The sequence below is a fragment of the Mugil cephalus genome, chromosome 10, assembly GCF_022458985.1.
Source record: "Mugil cephalus isolate CIBA_MC_2020 chromosome 10, CIBA_Mcephalus_1.1, whole genome shotgun sequence".
In the NCBI taxonomy this organism is placed as follows: Eukaryota; Metazoa; Chordata; class Actinopteri; order Mugiliformes; family Mugilidae; genus Mugil; species Mugil cephalus.
In genome coordinates this window covers 5,488,243-5,512,727 of record NC_061779.1, presented here as the reverse complement: position 1 = coordinate 5,512,727, position 24,485 = coordinate 5,488,243, and the positions used below count along the sequence as shown (strand labels likewise).

The following is a 24,485-nucleotide window of genomic DNA, read 5'->3' as shown; positions in this document are numbered from 1 at the left end:
TAAGTGATTAGAGTTTGTCAACGTTTGCCTTGAATGTGATTGACAGACAGCTCAGAGTATTCGATGAATTCGGGTTTTAACATTTTCAATTTGCAATCAAAACCACTTACGTATGAAGGCTTTATGAATGACACAGTCCCAGGGTTTAAATCCCCACGTGCTTCTACATTTCTAATACTTTGCTTTCCATCTTGTGTCTCCGTGTAAACTAATAAGTTGGCACCTCTGGAAATGAATTTCAGATTATTAATAGGGAGAGAGAAACAGCAGGCAGTACGGGCTGATTTAACTACGTCCTCGTCATCATTTTCATCAACCGCACAGAGCAAGTTCTATGACAAACGACTGATTTGTTCACTGACTTTTTGTTTCCTGTGCACATAATGGATTAGGTTTACTTCAAATCTAGTCAACTCTGCAAATCTGTTCACAGTGACACAGGGAAGCTTGTATGGGCTGGTGTTTCCATGTCTTGAATCTTTGAGTTTTTTTGCTTTTTCACGACTACAGACGACTAAAACAGTTTGTCAAGTCTTGCAAAATCCAGCAAGTAGTACTTACTAGTAGTAGTAACTGCCTCTATTTTTGATGTCTTTATTATAAGATTCATACAGTTTGGTAGCGGATGTTTTTACCTGTGAGTCTTAATACCAAACAATGCGAACCAGCGACCAAACATAGTTTCGTACATGTATTTTTTGTACAGACCTGTACAGAGAACACTTGATGTGAGCAATATACAAACTAAAAAAAAAAAAACATTTTCTACACCCTCTTACTCACCCGGGGGCATTGGTATTTAATCACAGTTACATAACTCCCAGTTTTGCTACATTACAGTAACCTTTTCAAAATTTAACAAGCATAACCTTTTCATTCTTGATGATGTGTAAATAAAGAGAGTGATGAAGGAAACACTTGCAAAATAATTCTCCCTCACCCTGAGAGCGTGCGCCGAGTGCACGGGCGACCCGGTGATCTCCACCACGGCCACGTCGTCCGCGTGCGCGCTGACGCCGTGGACGTACAGGACAGCTCCTCCGCGCGCGACGTCTCGCTGAGGAACCAGATTCAGGTCCCCGTCCACGTGAAAGCTGGGGTCGGACACGTCAAACGTCACGTCCTCGTTCCCTGCGCAGTCGTCGAACTCAACTGGAAGAGACACACGGGACAGAGGAGGTGTTTTCAGAGCAAACTAGAGACGAGAGACATGTTGTGGAAATAAACACGCTGAGGTGCACCCAAAAAACTCAAACCAAAAGAAAGAAACGGTTTAGCTGTCAAACAATCCACAAAATCAAGTATCTCTCAGATATAAACAGATGCCCTGAGGATAAATGGATACCCTGAAGAAAGGCTCTGTCAGTACAATAGAAGTCAATGATCTCTATTCATACAAACCTGCTGCAATATTTATGGTGCACTGCAGAAGGCGTTATGTATTACAGACTTATTAATGTGTCTGACTTCTTTCTGCAGGGCCACTACAGAAAATGTACTGGTGCCTAGTTGTAAGGCTGAAGGAAAAAAAAAAAAAAAAAAAAAAGGATTTAAGGTAGTGTCACCTTTGAGTTATGTGCATGTGACGCGCGCACATGTGGGCTTGTCTTTTCTGACTGAAGGAGATACCGCCAAGGACTCTGCTGAGCTTTATCCCTCCTGATCATGCTCATCCTCTCTTTATCTCTCTCGCACACTCCCCTCCGTGTTGCGACATGATCCCCTTGTCCCCCCCCCCCCCGCCGCTACCCCACCTCCTCGGCCCTGACAATCCTCCCCTCCCTCATCCTTCACCTCCTCTTTACCTCGGCCTCCTGTGACGCTCCCTACTGTCGTGGCTCCGGGAGGGATCCAACAGGAAGTGTGCATGTGCGGAGGGACACACATGTTGCCCGATTATAAAAGCAGACCTGATAACTCCAAGCCTCTGACTGTCAGACGTATGGTTACTAATGTAAGTCTTCATTATCTCTTTTACAATTTTGTGTGAAATAAGGAATCACCTGCAGTTCAAAAGATGGGGTACAACACATTCCTTATTGTTTAACAGTACTAACCAAACCACATGTTTGTGACTCTTAGAGTCTAGAAAAGTAGTTTGTTCATCATACAAAAATAAGGAACAGATAATATATAAAAAGACTAAAACTTTTTATTCGCCCCATGGGAGAAAAACAGGATCCTAGGCTCTCAAGACAATGTCCTATATGAGTCATAAATTATGGATGATTAGCTAAGCTTAACACACCACAAAAAAAAAAAAAAAAAAAAAAAAACATCCAAAAATCTTTGTAGTAGTTCATGAGGAGCTGAAGGGAATCTTTCACAAAAGATCTGAAAATCTCCCTTCTCTGTGTTCTGTTCACATTTGGGACCGAGAGGCCTTCTTTCCGAGAACGACACGAGTTTAGATTTGGTTTGAGAAATTTATCATTTTCCTCCAAAGGATCAGTGGTGCCTCTCTGAAGATCAAGCATGGCTTCAGTCTTCAGCGCAAAGGCTGCAAGCGTTCTTCGCTGGACAGGCTCATTAAAAGTCGCAACCATTGTGTTGCAGGAGCACTGCCTTGATGTCTCATCTGTTGAATTATAGATGCGGTTTTAATCATTGCAATGCAAATACAGTTTACACGCGCGAACTGTAAAAGTAGAACGTCTGATTGGGTCAAAACTTAGCAATAAATGATAGCCAAAACTATTCCATTAGTTTTGTAAAGAACAGCAGTTCATGAGGGAAGATGCATCTGTTTAAATCGGTTTAATTTCAATATGCAATGTCTTTAAGAAATAGGTCTGTATGACAAGAATGTGAAGATTCATCCGAAAACGTTGGAGCAGCCACAGTGAAGAGCTAGAGGCAACAAGTTCTCATCAAGGTAACAACTTTACTCCGTATATAACGTGTGTTTAAAGTAGAAAACAGTTTGAGCTGTGCACGGAAAGAAATTAGACTGTTTCCTCAGGTCACAATAAAAAACAGCCAATTAACTACAGTCAAAAAAAACAAACAAAAAACAGGTTGGTTGACAGCATTGCTCTGTTGTTGTTTTTCCCCTCCTGCTCATGGTTACTTGGTGGCCATAGATTGGGTTGAGAGTCCTGAAGTACTCTTACCATTACCACTTGGTACCAATGAATTTGCAAAATAACCAGTACTGAAATCTTAAGGTACATATTGTATCTTTTTAAGAAAATATTATAATAATTTCTAAATGAATGTCTGTTACTGTAAATGTATGAATGGTTCATGGTCTCTTTACATGTAATTGTTGCTATATGACGAACACTATTAATTACATTACACCCAGTTTTCTTTTCCTTTTCCTTTCTTTTTACTGTTTGGAAACAGCAATCCAGCCTTAATTTGTTTGGGAAGCATCAAGCTTGCTGCATTTGGATCTCACTGACTGGCATTCCAAATATTTAGCACACAGTCAGGGAAAGGCCGGTTTTCAAGTTAAATATAATGGGAACCCAATGCTGTAATTAACACAGATTGTTAAACTGCTCGAAGTGCTGTTACTGTTATTGTTCATGTTTCACAATAAGCTCAAACATTTCCATTCCCATCACAAGCCTCAGATTTATTTCAGTAACATGGGCGCAACTGAAATGCAACTCAGCTGGAAGTCCAAAAGAACTTCCGGAAAGGCCATTTATTACCAAGTCCATCGCCTTTTTTACGCTGGAAAAACAATGGAAGTGCATTTGCTGTTTGCCATTTCTGGACCTCATTCTCTTCTACATCCATGACACAGACAGAACAGAGAGAGACAGCAGTGCAGCATAATATTTGCCCAGATACTCAAAGTGGCTCATAAGTCTATATAGTATAATACAGTCTATTTCTTCTTTTCTATGTATTGTACCTTTAACACATCAATCCACTCCCATCTTCCGTCACAAGTGATATGGAATAAATCTATGGTTAATGCTGCATGACTATAAAATCAATAGACTGAAGTCTATCAAAGCACTCATTTAGTATACTTAACCTTTGTGACTGTTTAGACTGGCGTCTTTTTATCCCTCTCACTGCAGACATAAAGTCTTCCCTCTGGACAGAATCGTTTTCTACCATCTGGATGAGGGGAAGAAGGGACTGCCGGGTTGAAGAATGGGCAAAAGAGAGAAGAAAGGAAAGTAAAGTGCAATAGAGAATGACAGAAATGGCAAGGCCGCAATGGACAATGAGGGAGCACTACAAAGTCAACAAGCTACTCTCCAAGGAAACAAGACTCCATCTCAATATTCAACTCTCACTTCTAAGCCAAAGCATGAAAGATGTGTTCATTTCCATTCCCATTACAAGCCTCAGATTTATTTCAATAACATGGGCGCGCTCTTTAGAGCCTGCAAATTGCAGCGCCAAACAGTGTCAGTGGCATTTCAAAGGCAGCCAGAGACTGTTTGATGGTATTCTAATGTTGTCAGGTTTTGGGGGATTTCAGAAGAGAGCATGGTGAGCTGGCAGCTTTGAAGTCACACAACAATGACAGGACGCAACTTACCCCGCTAAGCACAACTCACCACCACACGCGCACACACACCCACTTTCTTTCCGACTCAGAGTTTAAATGGCTGTTCACAACATGGATTAGGGTAACCGAAATCCCTCACTGATGATTTCAAGTAGAGTGGGCGTGGAGTCCGGGTTCAACTTCAACGCTCGATATTCGACTTCCTTTCAGGCCAAAATGTCCCATGGAGCTTGTGAATGGCAAATGTTCCAAATACCATAGTTACTGAAGCCCATTTCATGAGCTTTCATGGCTCTAAAAAAAAATCTTATTTGAGCATTTAGTGGGAAAAATATTAATAAGTAGCCGAGTCCTGTATAAATCAAACCTATTTAAACTGAACGTACAATAAATTTTCGGTCATTTCCGATTACAAATAATGTACATGCATCCTATGTGATGGTTTGTAAAGCCCTGTTTATGTTTATGCACTGTCGACTTTTAATGGTAATTTCCATCATGGCAAAAACATTTTAAAGAAAGGAAGAAGTTCAGAAGTTTCATATTTCTTATACTGATCAGAGGAATCATCTCCTATTTGGTGTGTCTCCAATGGAACTAAGAATGATTGTAGCTCTTAAAGCTTCTATTTTGATAACGTCCCCCTCCATATATTATGAATTAGTGGGAAGTGTACGGGAATTTGTGTGAACATACATTTATGCTCCTTATATTTTCCAATTCCAAATGAAGTGACAGTCTGGTGGACGTGTAAACAAATGCAATGATCAAAAAAATATATAGTGTATATATAAAATACATATAATACAATAATAAATAAGGAAAACACTGGAGAAGTTGCCAGATGGCTTTATGATTTTATGTGGGACTTTTTACATACATTAATTTAATGATCTCTAATGTTGGCAACACACACCAATCAGGCATAACATTATGGCTACCTGCCTAATGTTGTGTAGGTCTCCCCTGTGCCTCCAAACCAGCTGTGACTCATCAGATAATGGATCAGTTTGGGATCTAGTGAATTCGGAGGCCAGGTCAACATCTTGTGCTGTTTTTATGTTTTTTTTAGTTGTTCCTAAACAGTTTTTGTGTCTGCATCCTGCTGGAAATGGCTGCTACCATCAAGGAGTGTCATTGCTATGGGGTGGGGGTGTCTGGTCTGGTCTAGGTGGGTGCTACATATCTAAGTGACATCCACACGAATGCCAGGTCCATAAGTTTCCAAGCAGAGCACGGAATTGTCACAAGATCGTTGATGTTATTTATTTCTCCTTTTGGTGGTCATAATGTTACGTCTGGTCAGTGCAAACATAGTATTCAAACTTCAAGTATGTTTTTCTTGGAATTCTTCCCACTAGGTTTTTACTCTCAGGGAGTCCCAAGAAATGTTTGGCGAAAAAGCACCTATACATTCAGTGAAGGTATATTACTGGATATCCCAAGAACCAAACATACATTATATCAAACGTTATAGAATACTCCAGGAACCACCAAAATAATGAAAACGAAATATTTATACACATCTCAAACCTCGATTTTCTGTCTCTCTGTGATGAGAGGCAGAAAATCATGTTGGATAATGCTGACATCCAACATTATCCAGAGTATTTACATTGGTTCCACTCTTTTTGTCAGCCACATAAATTGGATTTTTTTCACTCCCGTCAAGCACTAAAGTTTTCCTTTGAGGTGTTTTGAAGACAATTTTCTGTCTTGTAACTAAATGTCAAGTCTCCATGATGGGAGAGATGGGAATCAGAGGAGTAATCTCAAAGGTGGCAGCGCGGGTGTGTTTGAGCTGATAGCTGCCGTGTCTAACCAGACAGACTGTGCTCAGGCTCATAAAAAAACCCTCTAGAGAACACCATTCTCAAATAATCACCTGGTATTAGAGGGAGAAGGAGCTTCTTTTGAAAATGTATTTACACCCTGAATTGCATTTTACCCACGAGTTTCCTATCACGGAGCATTGTGTAGGAAACCGTTGCTGGGATTCAGCGGTAACAAGGCGTGGGCTTTTCATCTCGGAAGATAACAGTTTGTAGGATTTCGCCAACTAGGGCAGTCCCAACGGGCAGAATTTCTCATCTCGAGTTTAAAAGATGATTAAGACTTCCTACCTCCACACTTGAAGCCAATCCCATCATGTGATCAGCTGTGATTTCTAATGACCAAGAAATTTGGCAAAGTGCCTGATGTTAGCAAACCAACTAGTATTTTTCCTGTCACTCACAGCAGGGAAGTATCCATTGACAAAAGTATCACATTTGTCAATGCAAGGGTGCTATGAACATATTAGCATTTCCCCCCTAAGCACGCGCCCAAGAGCCCTTGTTCACACTTTGACGTATGGCCTTGAATGAAAGTACAGTTAACTGTGATCTGTGAAAGGTTCTCATGTGGACTGCTAAAGGTCAGCCAAGCGTGCTAACTACCTGGTTAAATGTCTCCATCCTCTCAACACTGATAACACTCCGCTCTTTCTCCATGGACCTGGTGCGTAGGTATCATGCAGTACATGTTTTGAGTAATGTGTGCATGCCTCACTTTTGTATGGAACATGAATATTCTCGCTGACTCTTTTAGTCAGAGAACAAGAATTAAAAGGAGCGCCGACATCTCTAATGTTGCCCTCAGGGATGTATCCCTCCTGTTGTCTTCTGGTTTAATATTCTGTCTGAAAAATCTAATAATCTGGTTATTTCTTTTGACTGGCTACTGCTTGAAGATATCCTCACCATACGCATGAATCATATCAGAAAAATATTCCATTAAATTAGGGGTCTTTTTTTTTATTTAAATCTGTCATTTACGGTGAAAAATAAATGAATAGCCAAAGGACAACATGCACAGTTTGGTCCAAGTTTTGTTATACTCGCTGTATACCAAAACAAGTTAAAGATACAGTTATATAATCAATATGGGCTTAAAGTGCAGACTCTCAGCTGTATTTTGAGGGTATTTACTTTCAAATTGGAGGAAGGGTTTAGGATTTATAGCTCTTTAATTTTCTTTTTCAATAGAAAAAAGTGTGGAATTTACATTTCGAAGCTGTTGCTGTGAACACCAACATGTGGTCAAAGGAGAGCTTAATGAATAAAAAAACATCTGTCAGAGAGATAGGTTAAATATTAGGAGTGTCCATTCTGTAATGTCTGAGTTAATCACCAGATCTCAAGCCAATCGAGAATGGATTTCACTTGCTTAAGACAAAACTTAAGGTAGACAGACCCACAAACAAGACAGCTGCAGTAAAGGCCTGCCAAAGCATCACGAAGGAGGAAACCCAGCATCTGGTGATGTCCATGGGTTCCAGACTTCAGGCAGTCATTGCCTGCGAATGTTAATTTGTCCAATTGCTTTTGAGCCCCTGAACTGAGGAGGCTTTGTTTGAAAATGGTTGCTGTTCCTTAACGTTTCATAAGATATTTTTGTTTAACCACTTGAATTAAACCTGAAAGCCTGCTACCTAATAATAATCCAATGTGGTGGCATGCGGAGCCCAAAGCATGAAAATTATGGGCCTTAACTGTATATGACTGTGAGTTTAACACGGTGGTACAACAATCACCAACATGTTGTTTCAACGGATCTTTAAATCATTTCTTTGACTAAACAGATGGTAGGATGAAACTGATGTTGAAGATCCATTTGGACAGGAAAAGTGCAAGACAACGCTTTTGAATGTTCCTCATACACCGATCAAAGGAACAACATTATGACATTATGATGGGAGAAGTAAATAAGGTTGACCATCTTGTGACAATACAATGTTCTGCTGGGAAACTTTTGAACCTGGCATTCATGTAGATGTTATTTAGACATGTAGCACCCACCAAGATAAGACCAGGAACCCCCACCCCATAGGAAAGGCACTCCTTGATGGCAGCATGAAAAACATCACAAGGTGTTGACCTGGCCTCAAGTGTCCGTGGTATGTGTGGATCCAAGTTCCTCCTCTCAATCCATAGGACAGACACCACAGGACACCCCCAGAAGGACCATGTCCATTCTCTGATAAGTTACAACTACTGTGGAGGCAACAACGGAGACCAAACCTACACAATATTAGGAAGTTGGTCATAATGTTAGGCCGGACTCATGTAAATAACCATGCAAACTACAAGACAACTTAAAGGGGAAAAGTCAAGCTGTGAATAGGAGCATCTTGCTGAGCCTGAAACCTTCCAGTGAAATAATGAATGGCCTGATAAATGTCCCCCATCTGAAAGCAGAGGAAGCCCTCAACTCAGTGTTGCATTGATGATGCCAACTATGTCATTTGCTGCGCCGATGAGATCTAATCACACTATGAACTCTTCCTAACAAAGCTCTTTGAAGTTATAGTCCTAAATACGACATGCATAGAAGGGAGACAGGTGCTCAAAGCAAACTGCAAGAAGATAGATGAGTATGAATTAGACTGCTGATGCTGACTGAAATACACAGATCCAGAAGTGAATAAAGCTTTAGGAGTTTAAAAAAACGTGCCCTATCTGGATGAATAAAATCCAAATGGTCATTTTTGATGACGTTCCTGAAAATCCTGCCCGCACACTGAGTAGCGATAGATAAATAGAGCAGCCACTGACTTCACTATGCGGTGTATGCTTCGTTTGACACATCTTCACGTGTGTTGGTTTGCAGGTTCACCAAAACCCACAATGTAATGAAAATGGAGAGAAAATCTGAAAACATTAATAGATTTTGTGGGCGAGGGTGTAAACAAACCGCTACATCCATGTAACAGAGGTGTTGATGAGCATAACGCGCAAATTAAATCATTTTAGTGTCCTCTGCGAGAAAATTACAAGAAATAAAATGAAAATGTGACACCTCGTTAGCTTTCCAGCAGCACGTCAATACCTGGAAAGACAAACAGACACTCGGGTTTTTCTTACGCATGGAGTTTTAGGGCAGAGGGTTAATCACAGTGTCACGCAGAATTTACTCATGTTTTCTTCGTAGAAAGGAAAGGTTTGTGTTTCAAAGTATTAAAAGTAAAATATTTTTGTAAGTCTTCATATATTTATATACATAAATAATTTTTAATTGAAGCAGAAAGAGTTGTTTATCTGCTCCTTTTGATGATAACAGCCAAGGTTTCCCAAGCTGTTTTCTCTCGTGCTGCACAATCCACTTCAGCTAGCAGGAAACAGATAGCTAATTATAACAGATGATGTTCCCCTTGAGTGTTCTTACAAATAACTGGGCCTCTAAAATGTCACTGACAACATGTGCCCTCAGACAAGCGCTTCTATTGTTAGCGTCTTACTATTTTTTTAAAAAAAAGTAGTTTGAAGATACAATAAACACTGTCATAGCTGCACTGAAGTTACACGGTGAACAAGTGACATTTTTAAATTTATTTATTCGAGGTTCAGAGATGTTGAATCACCAGCTTAGAAATGTGCACAAGCTGATTATGATAAGCTGGCACTTACAAAATAGATCAGTCACTAACAGCTTAGCAGCACAGTGAAAGTCATTCCACAAAGCCTGTAGAGCTGAAGCTATCTGGGAACCGTAGCTGTCTCGTTCAAAAAAGAATCTTTTAACATCTACATGAAAAGCTTCTTCGTCTGCTGGTGCAAAATGCAGCGGCCGGACCGGTTATAATCTACTGCCTCAGTTTGTTTGGCTAATCTGCGAGTCTCCTTGTTATCACAGTCAGAGATGCGAGATCCTGTGCTGCTTTAGCCTGCTGCTGGTAGTAATGTTCCTGTTTGTCTCGGTCTGCCATGTAAATTGGTAAAAACTGGAGACAAAGGAGAGATGAGAGTGTGAACGGGAGAGAAAAAGAAGAGTAATTAGCATGAAATAACGAGGGCCAGCTCTGCGACTCTGCTGCTCGGGGGCTCAGGGCGATCCTCTCTTCGTTATCGCCCTGAGTGAGGGGCCTGTCCACTTTGCCGGGGCCAGGAATGGCAGAACACATACGCACGCAATGCTCACAATTTGCAAAGAATAATGAACCTAATAATAGTCTCATACTAATTTATTGGTGCCTCATTGAAAGCTTTCACCGGAGGTCTTATCAGTAATAATTGATGCTCAATCAGCACCATGTGAACAGACTAATGGTCACACACAGTTCAACAGTTGGTCTAGTTATTTCAGTACTTGTGTTCAAATTGCATTTCACCCAAGGCTCCCGCACGTATTCCTGCTCTCATCATTATAACCAACATTCAAATAAGATAATACTAATGTCTACAGCAGTGCTAGCTAACCCTTGAGGCTGTATTAAGGCAGCATGTAAGATCAGTATGGTAACACGACATTCCAGGGGAATAAGCAAAGTCTTAGCAAGTCTCAAATTACAATTCGTGCTCTGAGAACAGCGGATGTTTGTACAACATTTCGACCAATCTATTCAGAAGATATTGAGCCATTCCACAGCATAACTGAAAATGATGACCCGCAACGGAAAGAGTCAGGTGGTTATAAAACGTATTCTCTCCGGGCAAAAATGATTCAGTTCACTCATAAACATCCTCTGTGGGTGGTTTGAGAAGTTTCAAACCTTTATAGAATAGCTTTTGTGTATATTGTGCATAGTTTTGTTTCTTTAAAAGTGTCTTGCTTATCACTTCGTGTAAGGTTTTCTGAATCAAATGGGCACGAATGAGACATTTCCCCACCAATGTCTTAACAAAACGTTATGGTAAAGCTTTTGGCATATACACCGATCAGCCACAATATTATGACCACTGACAGGAGACGTAAATAGCATTGACCATCTTGTGACAATTCAATGTTCTGCAGAGAAACTTTTGGACTAGGCATTCGTATGGATGTCACTTAGACATTTACCACCAACCATGACCAGCCCCAACTAACAACATTGTGTTTCCAGACACCACAGGACGCCCTCAGAAGACCGATGTCCATTCTATGATGAGTCACAACTGCTTTGGAGGCACAAGGGAGACCTGCACAACACTAGGACATAATGGTCACAATGTTAAGCCTAATCAGTGTATTTTAAAAACAGAGACATTGTAAAGCTATGCTCCTAACATGGCTAAAAATAAATGATTTATACATATAAAGGGGATTGTGTTCTCTAAAAGGAAATGTGTTACTGGTGGAACAGCCACTTGTGATTGCAGAGGCTCGAGCTCAGCTTCTTAGCTTCGGCCAGATGATCCACGAGAAACACAGGTGGATTTGCAGCTGCATCACAATAGCAGAGCTGCAGAAATCAACACCGCTCCAGATGCTGCGGCATCTCTGCCAGGGCCAGGCTGTGCTAAACCGCCATCCGTGATTTCAGGTTCACAGTGCACATCCACCGTGCTAAGAGGTGCTGTCCTTTCACTGCATGCACCATTAAACCGCTGCAGCGTCATTCTGCCAACTGATAAAAGGACAACATAAAATTCTAATTAACAATCCGTCGATCCATCTATTCTTTTCCCCCAGTTTTATTTAATTTGGATATTTGCAATCAGAATATTCAGCCTTGATGAACCAGGGAAAACAACAAAGGACCTCTGGCTTTTTTGATTGTTTTAAATCGTGTTTTCTGATCATCTTTTCTCTTTCATAATTACAGTGTGTACTTTCTCTGACGGGCTGCAGCACTTTTGTTCACAATCACCCGCGTTCATCAGGATGCAAACACACTCTTCTCTCAGCGTTTCAGCGATAGTCACGCAGTCAAACAGAAGACAAAACCCAGAAATCAGGCACTCATTATTACCAGGAACACTTCAGACGAGGGGTCTGAGGCAGATAAACACAGCGCATTTGTAGACACTTGCTTTGCTGGTGGCTGGGTTGCATACGGGTCTCTGCACTGGCACATCAGTCAAAATATGAGGACCAGAAGAGAGCCTTTCAACCTTTTATTTTCTTCTCAGTTCAGAGTTGATCATTGCATACAGATGATTCAATCACTAAGACTAAATGAGATACTAAGTTACCAAAGGTACAGGAATAAATCTGCTATTAGAACACACATCACTTCAAGACTTGAATAATCAATATTAACTCACTCAGATAACGCATACAGGGTTAACAATCAACTGGAAAAGCTTGCGGCTACACAGCCAGACAGGATGCTCTGCTAGACAAAGGAAAAGGCAGAGCAGGGCCTGGCTGAGGTTTCTTATCACCTCAGGTGGCCTCAGCCTTGGCAGCCAAACGACTCAATGGAGGGAGGGAGGGAGGGAGGGAGGGAGGGAAGGAGGCATCACCCCTGTCGAGAGCCTCATTGCCGGCCACGACCAACCCTGGGCTGTTTTGAAAACTCTGAACCGCCTGTGTGTTGGAGAAGGGTGGTGGAAGGTGTCACTGAAGAGGTGGAAGTTAACAACGCCCAACTCTTGTACATGTGGAGAGCACCAAACCATGGAGCAGATCACGGAATCCAGCCAGGCCCCTCGGTGTAGTGGAGATGACCTGGCTGGACCAAGCACCGCTGCGCTCGCCTGCACCAACCATTGGAGAGGTGTGGGTAGAAACGGACAGACACGAGGAAGTAGACCTCAGATGGAGGTGTTTCCTCTTGGGGGCCTGCCACGCTTGGGGCAGTTCCTGTTCCTGTCCCTGGAGGTGCCGTCCCTGAGGTTCCTTCAGCTCCTTCAGCCCCTTCAGCCTGGGTAATTGGACGCTCTGCACTTAGGTGTGGGGCCCACCTCTCTCCTGGGTTGGGGCGATCTTTGCAGCGGCGCCCCCCTTGGGGCTGGGACCCCCTTTGTCGTGGATGGTCCCCCAAAAGGTAGCGTCCTCCTTTCCTCAAGCCTCAGTGCCCTGTGTGTATATTGGTGTGTATGTCTAAGTGAGTCTATATGTGGGTGGAGGTGCTTGATTTTGTTTCTTGGTGTAATGTTTCATGTTTTTATTGTGTGAAGCACTTTTCACGTTTCTGGTAGGAAAAGCGCTACATAAATACAGTTTGATTTGATTTGGTTTGATGAACGTGAGTCCCGCCCACCTGGGCCTGGGAAGGTGGGATTATTTTCCACAACATTACACTTCTCGAGCAACTGGCACAAAATGCTTTTAAAGGATGAGACAAGCCTTCATTTATCCCACAGGACTGAACTAATCAAACCGAAACCTAGAAGGACCGGGGAGCATGAGCAAACAATGCTCACACGCATGTATTTATTTAATTAATCCATGCATTCATCACCGAGCATGTCATCCAGCGAGTAAAAATATAGTCTTCAAGGTTTTTGACAATGCATGCATATGCAACACTGACTGCAGCAGTAAACATCTTAGCGTCTCCGTGCAAGCTGGAAATGTTTATGCCTCCAGGCTTGGTCTTTGAAGTTGCCGGTTTCAAGGTTACACCTGCTTAAATATGAATTCATTTAAATTCCCATTTCAAAGCACATAATTGCGCTCCTCACCCAGTTCTTGTGTGAAAATATAAATGAAAATGTATCAGCGTATCTAAGCGATTGAGATCCCCCCTGAAGCCTAGCTTGACAAGGTTAACCGCGGCAACAGATCTGACGGGAGTAAGTGCGGTTTATTGGAGCACCATGGCAAACTTCAATCAGCCTGTGTGTGTTCGTCCGCGGCTGGGCAAAGCATTTCATCAAAGGGGGGCTGGGGCAGGGCTGGATGCAAGGAGGACACCCTGGCGGAGGGATGCACATCGAGCGACAGCCATTTAAAGACGCATCAAACGCTCCGTCGGTTTCAGAGCTGTGTAATGACGACACGTCCCTGAGTCATTAACAATTCAGCATCATTAGGAAACCTGATATTAACTGAGCAATCCATCCCTGTTGTCCATGTAAGTAATTAGAATGAAATGAAGATGTTCTCAGTCATTTATCTGCGCCACCACACTGGCAATACTTAGTTTGGACTGTCAGTCATCTCAGGCAAAACAAATGTGTAACGTACCTGGGCGAAACGGGGCTCGATAACTGAACATTTTAACAGATCAATAAACCAAAAATATGCTGTCAAACACAACAAGTGTCCCAGAAGATCACAGATTCAAGTGTAAAATGATAATGAGCTGAAAAACGCTCACTGTATCCTTTGTGTATCCTTTGAAATGATTACAAATGATTGACAATCTGGCTCCACGGGGGAAACAGGGGAAGTGTCAGAAGCCCCAGAAATGCTGAGAGCTTGAATTTTAAATCTTCTGGAGGGTTCTGTCATTGCCACATGCTCACATTCCTTCCCTGATCCTGTAAATCTAACTTTGTGAACCTGCTTGCAAAGTTGAGAGTTTAAGGTCGAGGTCTATGTTTAGTCATGATTGTGATGGGGATGGGGGCGGGGGACTCGGAGCTGCTCCCGCTGCAAGAGCGCTTCAGGGATGCCTTGTGGACTTTTTCAGTCTTTTATGCACACTTTCCCCAAGTCTACTGTGCCACGGAGTTTGCTTGAGGGATTTTCCAACATCCCGAAGAGCTCTGATGTCAAAGCCGGAAAAGCAATATACAGAAATACAAGTTATTCACAGCATTCAGACTGGAACAACTCTACATGTACGATCATGTGCAGGAGTAAGTATGTCTCATGGAATAGTTATTTTCTCATGTTTGGACAAGCAACACTGCATTTCAATCAAATGTGATGCACTCAAATAATACAAAAACAAAAGCATAAAACTGTCATTTTCTTTTCATTTTTATGTTTTAAATAAAAACGTACTTTTATCACATCTCTACTTTTATCACACCCTCATATCCAGGGGCTCCAGTGATCCAGTGTTTAAAACCTTTAAGGCCTTCATTAAACAAAAAGCTGGTAGCTGGTAAATGCCTGGGAGTCATTTCAAATTAACTGAAATAAGTCACTACACAGTCAGAAAAAACATTGACAGGAGGTCCCGGTTTAAAAACCCTACTAATTTGTAAATGACAGACTGCATTATCAACTACAATACAAGAGCACCAAGTTTGACGCAAAAAGAAGAACCCTAAAACGTAAAGACCATATATGCATGTACGTCTTAGTCAGCTTTCAGCAATAGCAGCAGTAGTCGTGCTTGGAGCAAACCAAACACAGCTCTTTCACCCTCTGTGGTAATTAAGAATTGCAACACCTTACGCCATCACTGACCTTTTCGAGGACACCTCACAGTTTGCCATCAGCTCTATAAACAAAGCAATAAACATGGTCCTAGATTTCATCTCCAACACCTCAGCTCCTCGGGAACCTCCACCGTGCGAATTTAGCACCATCACACCGGCTCTGCTGTTCTGTAATGGGCAGCAGAAGACTGTCCCGGTCACAACACAATTACGAGAATGTCCCTGGTGCGGCGTGAGTAAGCCCGTGCCAAAGACTCCTGGAAAATTATCCAAAGCATCAACAGGTTGTTTCTGCTAAATGGGGCAATACTAACTTCTTGGGCCAAGGGTATACTTACATTTCTACAGAAGATTACGTTTATCATTTCCTAAATGACTGGACAAGCAAATCATTTATTTCCTAATATTGTTTACGTCTCCCTTGTGCCTCCAAGACAGTTGTGTGGTGTCATGTGTTGTCTGGCAATAGGATGCTGTGAGTTCTGTGGGTTGAGGGGAGGGGCCTCTGTGGATCAACCCACAGACACTTGATCACTTTGGGATCTAGTGAATGTGGAGTGAATGTTTGCAAAGATGATCTTCATTTGTAAGTGGTTTTAATGTTGTGGCTGATTGTGTACATCTTAGCTATACATATAAAATGTGTATATATACACAGTATATATCAAGCACTCTTTCTTTTTCTTTGTTTTATCGAGGCATTCTGTTGATTTGTTTTCATTTAATACCAGTCAAAAAGTGTGAAACATTAAAGCTTGTGGTATAACCTTGCACTTCACACTCCACGCTCCAGATAGAATTCAAAGCGCTTACGCCCTCCTCCCGCAGCATTTGGAGTCTCACACACCTAATTTGTTAAGTGCTAAATAAACATACATCAGTATAATTACTATCATCGCTGAGTAACCGTGTTATTTAAGTACATTCGGGTTCAGCGCCTGGGGCGGTTGGAATGGAAATTGGCAGATTCTCATGGACAATATAGAAGGATGTGACGGAAATAAGCCGTGCCTTGGGCATTCATAGCGGCGGTGCATGTGTGCGAGCCTCAATTGAGTTTGTTGTTTATTTTTGCAGCACGCCAGTGTTAAGCTCATTGACTGTTGGTATTCCACTGCTTTGATTATATGTAAGATGAAAACTGCACAGCATGCCATTGATCAAATAATCAATATGTGTCTGAACGTATCTTATCTTAGGTATTTGTGAATTCTAATACTTGATAATACTGTTTTCTGTTAGTAGCAAGTTAGAAATGTCTATTTACGTTTCCATTATTTCTGTTAGTTCTTTTTCTGTGTACTGAATGTGGTCAACAGAATGAGGCATACAATCTTATTACTCATCTGTATAATGAATGCCCAAGACGAGATACCACACAGCACCAAGGTCAAACATGTGATAATGTATATATAGTGTATCAGCCTGTGAAGCTAATAAACCATCAAACCTATGCATACTGCATGTGCGACGGATGTCTTTATAGATGTAGGAGGGGGGGGTATTTGCCAACCCATGAAACAACCAAGCAGTAACAGAAGCTGCAAACTTCCCACCAACCGCAGCAACAACCCAAGCTTTCAATCAACCAGCTCTGCGCCGTGAACATACACACAGGGATGCGAAAAACATGCATGAGCACACATGCAGGCATCCATAAGCAACTGAAATTTCACCCACAAGTCCACATCTGGCAAAACGCACAGGCGCCCAGCAATGCGTTCATGCATTCAGGCAGATCGATGGGCTTTCAGGAAGCCGGTAACACCCAGGTTGAGCCCCCGGGGCTCTGGCCAAGTTACTCAGCACTTTCCTGGCCACTCAAGAGGAGCCACGCTGGGCTCAGGGCCAAGAGCCAAAGATAGGAAGGTACAAGCATACGGGGGAGAACAAAACTTTTGATAATAATTCTCAAAGTATCTCTGTCACTTCTCTGACAGCAGCCATCAGTATCTCCTTAGGGAGAGCACAGTTCATTTAATATGTCTGCTTGAAGGTCTTGTTAAAGTGTAGCCTTTGTCGGAACCGTTAAACGTGCTCTTTCAAAACACAGTGAGCCCAATTTTTACTTATTTTTTGCCCATTTTTCTGGATTGTACTCGGCAATGTTGCCGTTTTCTGCTCTCATTTAATTGTTATTTTTGTCATGTCTGCTTTAATGTTATACAAGTGCCTGCATTTAGACCTCTCGACGGACTGAATAATGTTTAATGCTCTTTGAAACGGGCTTCGTACAAATGAAAACAAACAACGCTAAAACCATCGGGGACCATCCTCCACCTCCATTCTTGAAAGGGTTTCAGATGCGCTTTTTCATTAGATGATGAGCATTATTTGGATCTGTTCAAAATAGATCGTTTCGACGTGTCCGCTGAACAAACATCTAACTGGGGGCAGCTATTTGTGTTTCTCTCAAAGGAATGATAGCGATGGGATGGGAGATGGAAGGAAGTAGGGAAATTGGGTAACTTTTTGCCCGATTGTGAAAATCTTTTTACACTCCCCATATTAAATTACAGGAGGATGCAAATTGTTGACAAGGACATGACCAGAAAGGAGTTTTGTGCCATATCTGGCACACCATTTGCAGTTCTGTGCCAACCCCACCTCTATATTTATATGACTAATACAAACACTGTTACTGGTTGAACAAGTACAGATATAGATACAGCTGCAAAGACAAACACAGGATATTGACAAAATGCGGCAGCAGGTGCACTGTTTGTGTTTACACACACAGGTATACAAGAGAAAAGAAGAAGTCCCCAAGGATGTCAAAGTTGGTATTCTAACTTTACCACTGGAGCTAATATATTAGGCAGTTAATTTTAGGTTTGACCCAAAGATGGAGCTTGGAAATGTAAAGTAGACTAGACAACCGTTGCAATTCTGACTGACACCTGTATTCTCTTTGAAAACCCTAAAACTCCGGGACTGGCTGGGTGCAAATGTTTGCGGTCTTATCATGAAGGCGCAGGCATTCGAAAATAACACTAAACAGCCGCCTGTGTCGCCTTGTTGCTAAAATGGAACTTTTTTTTCCCTGCTCATAATTAGTGTAATACTTCCCGCCGTGCCGAGGAATAACGTACACAAGGAACACACAGAAAGGGGGGAGGGGAGGGGGGATATAAAATAATGAGGCGCAGATACCCGTTGCGGTTGGCTTGTTTGCGATGGTGACAGAAAGAGAAATATGTGGCTCGTTTGATGGCTGTCCTCCACAGCCGCTACTAACAAAACACATGTTTAAAGTCAAGAAGGATGAACAGAAAAACAACAACAACTGTACAAACGCACAGATTTACAACCTACAGAAGTAAATAAGCAATTCAGTTCAATTTAGTTTTTCACACATATTAGTTTTACACGGTATAATTATATAACTTTGGGTGCGTTCAATAGCCGAAACGTTCCGATGTAATCAAATCCCAGTCCAACATAACCTTTTTGGGCTTCTCTCTTTTCTTTGTACATTTTACTTTAGTGTAACTCTTATTCACATTTATTTTATTGAGTCAGTCATTATACGGCTTTATTTATTGTTCACAGGGGGAAGTCCGTCCTGACTGAGGCGTTGTGCGCAGCCGTCTAAAGTGTCAAAAGAACGCGGAAACACTAATATGGTGTATGGTCTCCCTTCTAAAACTGTTGTTGTGTGTGTGTCTGTGTCAGGCTGCATCCTGCTGGGGATGGCTGCTATCGTCAAGGAGAGTCGTTGCTATGGGGTGGGGGTGTCTGGTCTGGTCTGGTCTGGGTGGGTGCTACATGTCTAAGTGACATCAACACAATAACCAGGTCCAGGAGTTTCACAGCAGAACATTGATTTGTCACTTGATTGTCAATGTTATTTACTTCTTCTGTCAGTGGTCTTAATGTTGTGGCTGATCCGTATGGAACAGCACCCACATGCACAACATACGGTTAACTAAACAAAAAACACGGCACTTCCACACATGTGTTCCATTAGTACAATCAAACGATATATTCAGACTACAAGAAACAAACACTAATAGAAGACAACATAATGCACTAAAAATGTATCTGTTGAGTTTTTGAGCAACACGGCATAATATATTCACCTAAACACTGTGGTGAAAATTAACCCTGTCAATACAGCAAGTAACCAAAGCTAAGGGCCAGAGGGTTGCTTACAGGTTCCTGGTGAAGGACTAGTCTTCTACACAAGAGAATTGACCAGAACACTATTCCTGTTTGTGCCACCGGTTTTGAGGCACCGGTGCTCCTACAACAGACACTGAATAGTGTGAATTTGAAAGAAAAGCAAGAAAAAAAACATACTGACAAACTCTCAGTTCATACAATAGGGATAAAATGAGATGGACTCTCAAATTGTGCACTTAAAGAATCAATGTCAGGCAGTGGTGCAAAGCTTTCTGTCAGCCAGCATGCAACGGAAAAAATAAATAAATATAGAACAGAAAATTGAGCCAGAACTCTAAAAACTGGATTAGTCAGAAACAGCATACCACTAACTCTCGCGAAAACAGGGAGACTGTTCCATCACATTTGGAAGAATATAAGCAACGATAAAGATGTTTGCTGGGATCGACAGCAAACATTAAATATTAGCCAACAATAAAAAATAAAAAGTCAAATTGGATTGGATGTTTGTAGTGATCTGGTAACAAAGCCTTTGATACGTGTGCTACAGCGTGTTTATCTTCAGTATAACAATTAAGTTCAGAACAGTAAATTGAAAGTTAGATCCACAGTAAGGCTGGAGGGAAACAAAACAGATACAGTTCACAATCTGCATAAAAATCTAACTGCAAAAACCGACACTTATACTAATGTGTCTTCAAAAGAAGCTCCTATTTCAAACTAGAGAACACTCAGTACGTTTCCAGTCGGATTTCGAAAGTTGTGCAAACTACACTGACTGATAATTGGAGACCATCGCTTTGATTCAGACTCGAGAAGTGTCAGCGTCTGGTCAGAAGAATGTAATATTAATCAAGACAGTTTATATTTGCTCGCCAAATCCGGCTCCTTAAATCCCCTCGAAGCTGCAATTGAAAACACAGTGTTACTAATTGATGGACAGCCTCTTAGTGAACAGGCCGCCCTGAATTAAACATGCGTGGAGTTTATTTTTCATTTGGGGAGTCCTGTGACTGATGAGTGTTCGAACTAGTAGGGGATGCGCTGCAATTTGCATCAGCAATGTCATTTCTTTCCCCGGTTAAGTAGGTTAGGCGGTGACAGAAAGACACATAGGAGGCAGAGGAAGAGGAAGCTAGAGTACATCAATTGATTGCCAATTGACTACGTTACTGCAGGTGGGGTCTTGGCACCTCTACCCGTTTGCCACTGATGCCCTGTGATTGCAGTCTTACGGTTTCCGAGCCAATGGACCACGGTGCCCGTCCACAGCCAGCAGAAAGGTGAGAAGGCCATTTGAATGTCATACAAGATGAATATTGAATGCCGCACATTTTAGCATCAGTAAGGTCACCTAATGTAGGTTAGCTAGTTAGACTGACAGACCTGATGTGGCGCCTTGTTATTCTCGACTGCCTGGTTTCTTTCGAACCGGTAACGGCCGATATTAACGATATTAAATGATACTGACAGTGGCTCACATCTCGTGTCTCCGGGATCATGAGTTTCCTCCTCTGTGGCTGCGAAGGCAGACACTTTAAGCGGAGAAAGAATCGGAAAAAGATGAGGACACACTACACACCACACTACTTTTTTTTGTTTTTGACAGATTTTCCCCACGGGCAAAGTCTGCACCAGCTGGGGACGGCCGGCACAAAAATCTGCCAGTGTGAGTGGAATCTTCAGCCACAGTCATTCAAAAATGTTGGAATTTTTTGAGTCGACTCTGGACGTGATCGGCTAGTGTGAACTGATTAATAACCCAACTGCAACCACGCGTCGCCAACAGCCAATGAAAAAGAGAGGGTGGGACACAGGAGGTGGCGTCAGAAGACGACGGGAAGTAGCGGGAAGATGATAAACAACGCTGGTGAACAGGAGTTTGCATGTTCTCCCTGTGTCTGCGCGGGTTTTCTCCGGTTTCTTCCCACCTCCAAAGACAGACTCATTAGGTTAACAGGTGATTCTAAATTGACCCTAGGTGTGAGTGTGGGTGCGAATGCTTGTTAGTCTCTGTGTTAGCCCTGCGACAGACTGGCGACCTGTCCAGGGTGTGCCCCACCTCCAGCGACGCCTGCGACCCTCGTGAGGATAAGCGGCAGCAGAAGATGAGATGATGGTGAAGAGTGATAGCAGGAGAGTGACAAAGAAAGGTTTGACGAATCATGTAGTCTGCGATCCTCTATCAGGTCCTAGACTTTCAGTCGTCATTCAAACGCCTACTGAGGCCAGTATGTTAGTGTGTACGCCGAGATCTTCTCAGAATCTGTAAGGACTCTAGTGTGTCCTCAGCTGTAGTCTAAATGACCAGTACAGGAAGACAGATATAGCTAGCAACTAGTCGGTAAACAATGATGCGGATATTTCCCAGAGGGGTAAGCACTAAACTAGAAATACTGAACTTCAGGGACGCCTCAGTTAATAACAGGTAGAGGAGAGTATTCTTCTTTATCACAATGTGAGTAGCAGCCCTCATTCGCATCAAGCTCCATGGAGCAAGAAACATTACAACATTACAACAAATTATACTAGTTATGAATGCTAATGAATGATTTCAAAGATAATGTTTTAACCTATGCAAGTGTTTGAGCTGGTAACCAGGTATGAGGTAACTGTGATGTGGAAACGCAAAATCATAATTAACACTACAATATAATATTTCCCTTTAGAACAATCCTGAATCATCACCACTTCATGTTTTCATGATTCTCAGTGGAAGTGCACCGTCATATTTTGGCAAAGGAATTTTCAACACACCTGCATGTGTGGATGCGTCATAATGCTTTAAATAATTAATGAATTCTGCTGCACAATGTATTTCAGATATCTATTGAAGTGCCGTGCAGCAGAAAGGTAAAGTCAAACATTTTCACACATTTGTGAACGTGCCACGAAAAAGACCCGCCACCATTTCAGCGTCACGTTCCACTCTGTCTCCTCTCAACAGGCTTCCACCGCTTCCTGCTACACCAATCCCTCTCAGTTCCACCCCAGCCTTCCTGACTAGCATCAGCAGCCTCCAGTCAAGAGCTGACCCATATAATCTTGAATTTTGAATTCAGCCGTGGGTCAGCAACGTCCACCAGGGATTCATATGGATTCTTCCTCTACCTCGGCCCGCTCCTTATGCACAGCACCGCTCGTTACAAAGAAACTCCACAGCAGCACATTGCGCACGCAACGCTCTAATTCACAAACATGTTACATGCAGAAGCGCCGCCCGCGCGCTCAAATACTGCCACGCACATACGCGCTGGCATACGCGTAGCAGTAATGGCCTTTCCTGTAATTACAGTCATTTGTCAAAAGCGCACCTTGATTTATGTTCAAATTAAAAATACACCGGAAAAGAAGCTGCAGGTCCCGCTAACTCAGGCTGGAGAGGGTGATTAATGCCGCGCCATTACAGGCGTGAGAGTGGCATGATCCGGATATGCACCCCGGCGCGCGGAGCGGAGTGAGTGGGAGCATAAATCCACGCGTCTGCAGTCTCGGGATGATGGAGTGGGTTCACCGTGGGTGGCTGCTTTGGGTGGCATTGGTCGGGGTCGGAGTGGGTTGAGAGCAGCCTAGCGCAAGTCACGCTGCCAAAAAACGGAAAGTAGGGCAATAATCTGTGGGACAGAGTTTTATTTCATGCTGAATTTATGGCCAAACCACAATGGCACAATTGAGTTGTCGGTTTCTTTTTTTCGCTGCACTTAATGCTAAGATAAAAAACATTTGGCTGTATGGGACGTGCAACACAGTGGGATTTTGCAGAGGCATATCAATAATCATGCGATTAAAATATCCTTTTGCTTTGCTATCTGCTGTTCCTCTTTTACCGACTTGATGCTGAAATAAAACCGTAGCAAAATAAGGTGGTTTTCGGCGCCAAAGATGTTCTGGTTGTGCAGCAAAAGGCAACGCGTTTAGCGTTGGAGAAGAAAAGCGAATACACTACGACAATGCTCTTACATTTGATGAATTGTCGCCGAAGAAGCAAGCAAATGAATCACAAAAGTCATCTTTCATATGCAGCGCGGTGCACTGTTTGATCAAAGATAAGCATGTCTTTTTGTTTTCCTTTGGTCTATATGTGTGTGTGTGTGTGCGTGCGTGTGTGTTTGTGTGTGTTTGCGTGTGCGCCGTAGCAAATTCCTTAGGCAATAATGCGGGCTCTGAGCGGGAAGGATGGCAAGCTATATCACCTCAACTTAGAAAGCAAGGCTTAGCGGGAAAGAAGCAAAAATAAAACAGATGAGAAATCGGTTCCATTTGTCCAATTTATCTAAAACCACCCGGGCTATATCTGAATCCGACTCCTTTTAAATTGCCTCGGTGATAAAGTCTGAGGGAATGCAGGCTAGAGACAAGAATCACGCCAGCGAAGAGATCTTTGGAGCTCGATGCAGTTAATATGCCTTCGGCCTGGTGCCAGCCAGGGGAGCTCAAGTCCACAGGCTGCTGCTGAACATGAAGTGGAAGGCTTACAGCAAGGGCTGCCAAGCCTGGAGAAGACCATCCCCTCAAGGTAATCTTTTTTTAAGTCAGGTCTTAAGGAATGCTTAATTAAGGGATGTGAGTAATGCTTTAGAGAATGCTAAAGGCTGCCATGTTTTTAGGAGTAATCATATTTGGGGTTCGGGACTGTAGAAAGCCTTCACAGAGCCTTGGTCCTGCTCTGCAAGAAACAGATAAGGTGGCTCTCAACATTTCCTCTCCGCGTTTTATCAGCTGTCAGCATGGTATGCCCTATAGCTTCAAGTATACCATAAAATCCAAACTGTATTTCCTCCTGAGGTTTGAATAAATTAACAGAATATAATGGGTTTTTATGACTGCCTCTTGCTAAAAAAAAAAATAAATAAAAA

General features: G+C 42.4%; 1 protein-coding gene across 1 annotated transcript in view; it reads right to left on the bottom strand.

Annotated features, from left to right (window-relative positions):
• Positions 1-24,485, bottom strand: part of cdh13 (cadherin 13, H-cadherin (heart)) — a 340,354-nt gene that overhangs the window by 218,353 nt on the left and 97,516 nt on the right. The window contains exon 3 of the mRNA XM_047596634.1: positions 941-1,152. Within this exon, the coding sequence (XP_047452590.1) occupies positions 941-1,152 (212 nt within the window). The remainder of the gene's footprint in view (positions 1-940; positions 1,153-24,485) is intronic.